This window comes from Pangasianodon hypophthalmus, chromosome 8 (genome assembly GCF_027358585.1).
Source record: "Pangasianodon hypophthalmus isolate fPanHyp1 chromosome 8, fPanHyp1.pri, whole genome shotgun sequence".
In the NCBI taxonomy this organism is placed as follows: domain Eukaryota; kingdom Metazoa; phylum Chordata; class Actinopteri; order Siluriformes; family Pangasiidae; genus Pangasianodon; species Pangasianodon hypophthalmus.
The window spans coordinates 30,214,646-30,217,145 of NC_069717.1; the positions used below are offsets into that span (position 1 = coordinate 30,214,646).

Sequence of the window (2,500 nt, forward strand, 5' to 3'; positions counted from 1 at the left end):
GACGGTGACGGTTCTCCCCGGAGCATCGTACTTCTCCAGTGATGAGTCCTTCTCCATGATCAGAGGGTCAGACACACACAGACACACACACTGATAAACACACCAGTTGATTATGTTCCTGAGTGTTTTATTTCACTTACACCACAGCAATTTAACCATTATATATTCATTACTAAACATAACACGTCATACTTTTTATCCATTTATATTTACAGTTAATCTTCATGAAACGAGTGAGTTCCTGCTCTCGCTTACGTTACAGCAGCTATAAACAGTCGTTCCCTCACCGGACTCTCTTTATTCTCTCTCTTGAAGCTTTACAGAACCTGAAGACTTCTGGAATCTAAAATCTCAGTGAAGTTAAAACTGAACCGAGCCTGCTAGAATTTATAACAGCACCGGAGCTGAAGATTATAAAACATAGAACCAGATTCTGGAACCTAGAACTGTACAGAGAGCTCTAGAGCCACACTGAATGCAGAGAAGATTTATAGAACTGGACAATGTGCTGAGGGTTCTAGAGCTGCACTGAAACCAAACAAGTGCACTACTAGAGCCCAGAACAGCACTAAAGATCCTACAATTAAAACCAGACACAAAATTCTAGAACCAAAACCTGAACCAGAAAAGAACACAGTGTGGGCGGGGTCATTGTTAACTCCGCCCCCTGGATGAGAACATGCTGGTGTTTAAGCGTGACATTGATGCACATGGGGTCTGCTTCCATCAGGAAATGTTCACTAGGGTGCGTGTGTGTGTGTGTGTGTGTGTGTGTGTGTATGTGTATGTGTGTGTATGTGTGTGTATGTGTGTATGTGTGTGTATGTATGTGTGTGTGTGCGTGTGTATGTATGTGTGTGCGTGTGTGTGTGTGTGTATGTGTGTGTGTGTGCATGTGTGCGTGTTCGTGTGTGTGTGTCTATGTGCGTGTGCGTGAGTGTGTGTGAGTGAGTGTGTGTGAGTGTTTGTGTGTGTCTATGTGTGTGTGCGTGTGCGTGCGTGTGCGTGTGTGTGTGTCTGTGTGTGTGTGTCTGTGTGTGTGTGTGTGTGTGTGTGTGTGTTTAAAGGTCTGAGCTGAATTTACTGCCTTTATTGGATTTTTTGAGGCAGAGACTCAGACACACAGAGACATGACGCAACAGACGGAATAAAGCCACCCGTGAGAAAATCAATCCCGACCTTTAACACATCAGCGGGGTCTTTAGAGAACAATAACCCGGTTCTCATGTCACACTCGAGGAAAAATGCGTCTCCGAGCCACAGCTCCATAAAGCAAGAACATAGACGGTGTGTTGGTGGAAGCAGACGTCTGAAACGAGCCACACCGGGTCCGAATCCTACCTGTGGAGCACCGATGGGTTCTAAAATCCTCAGCAGGGTTCCCAACACCCCAGCCCACCTCTAGGTTCTAGAATCTTTGGTGAGATGTTAGGTTGCAGAATCTTGGTGCGGTTCTGGTAGACTCAGGACAGTTCTAGAATCTTCTGTGTAACTTCAGAACTAGATTTCTCAGTGTGGCTCTAGAACAATCAGCATGTTGTCCAGGTTCTGTACACCTCTGTCTGCATCCAGAATCCTCAGGGTGGTTCTAGATAACCCTGCGCTGTTCTAGGGTTTATAATCTTCAGTGTGGGTTTTCGGTTCTAGAATCTTTTTTGTGAAAGTTCTAAACTCTTTGATGTAGTTTTATTTTGTAGAATTCTTGGTGCTGTTCTAAGTTCCAGTGGCTTCAGAGCAGTTTCCGGTTCTCAGATCCTCATCCAGCTCTAGAATCCTAGGAGTCTCAGTGTCACTCTCAAACGCTTAGCATGGCTCTAGAACCTTTCTCAGGTTCTGTAAACCTTGACAAGAGAGAAACAATAGAGGCTGGTGAGAGAACGACGCTGTAGTACACAGTTATAGAAGGGAATGATTTATAATCGCACTATCGGGTGTCACCCAGATGAGGATGGGTTCCTTCTGAATCTGGTTCCTCTCAAGGTTTCTTCCTCGTATCATCTCAGGGAGTTTTTCCTCACCACCGTCACCTCTGACTCACTCATTAGCGATACATTTATACATTTTAAATTTATATTTTGAGTTTATTTATTTCTGTAAACCTGACAATGTCCACTGTTAAAAGCGCTATACAAATACATTTGAATTGAAATTGTATTGAATTGAACTGGAATTTGGTAAAAACAAAAAAATTGGTAAATTGCTGTGGTGTAAGAGGAATAAAACACTCTGGGATGCTGTTATAGGACAGTAATGTGTGATTGTTTGTGTGTGTGTGTGTGTGTGTGTGTGTTACAGTGGACACATTAACCTGACGATGTTGGGAGCAATGCAGGTGTCCAGATACGGAGACTTGGCGAACTGGATGATCCCCGTAAGTGCACTGTGTTTGTGTTTATTGTGTTATAATGTTAATAATAAAATGTAATGATTGCGATAAACCTTTGTAGAGAGTCGTACCATGTTGTAGCACGTCGTAGTGTAGCGTGGTGTGTTGTAGCGT

The 2,500-nt window shown here is 43.5% G+C and overlaps 1 protein-coding gene across 1 annotated transcript in view; it reads left to right on the top strand.

Moving 5' to 3' along the window:
* oxct1a (3-oxoacid CoA transferase 1a) overlaps positions 1 to 2,500 on the top strand; it is a gene marked incomplete at its 5' end in the record, with an annotated part of 34,227 nt that overhangs the window by 13,613 nt on the left and 18,114 nt on the right. The window contains 2 exons of the mRNA XM_053236263.1: positions 1 to 66; positions 2,296 to 2,371. The exon at positions 1 to 66 is cut by the window's left edge and continues 7 nt beyond it. Coding sequence (XP_053092238.1) covers positions 1 to 66; positions 2,296 to 2,371 — 142 coding nt within the window. The remainder of the gene's footprint in view (positions 67 to 2,295; positions 2,372 to 2,500) is intronic.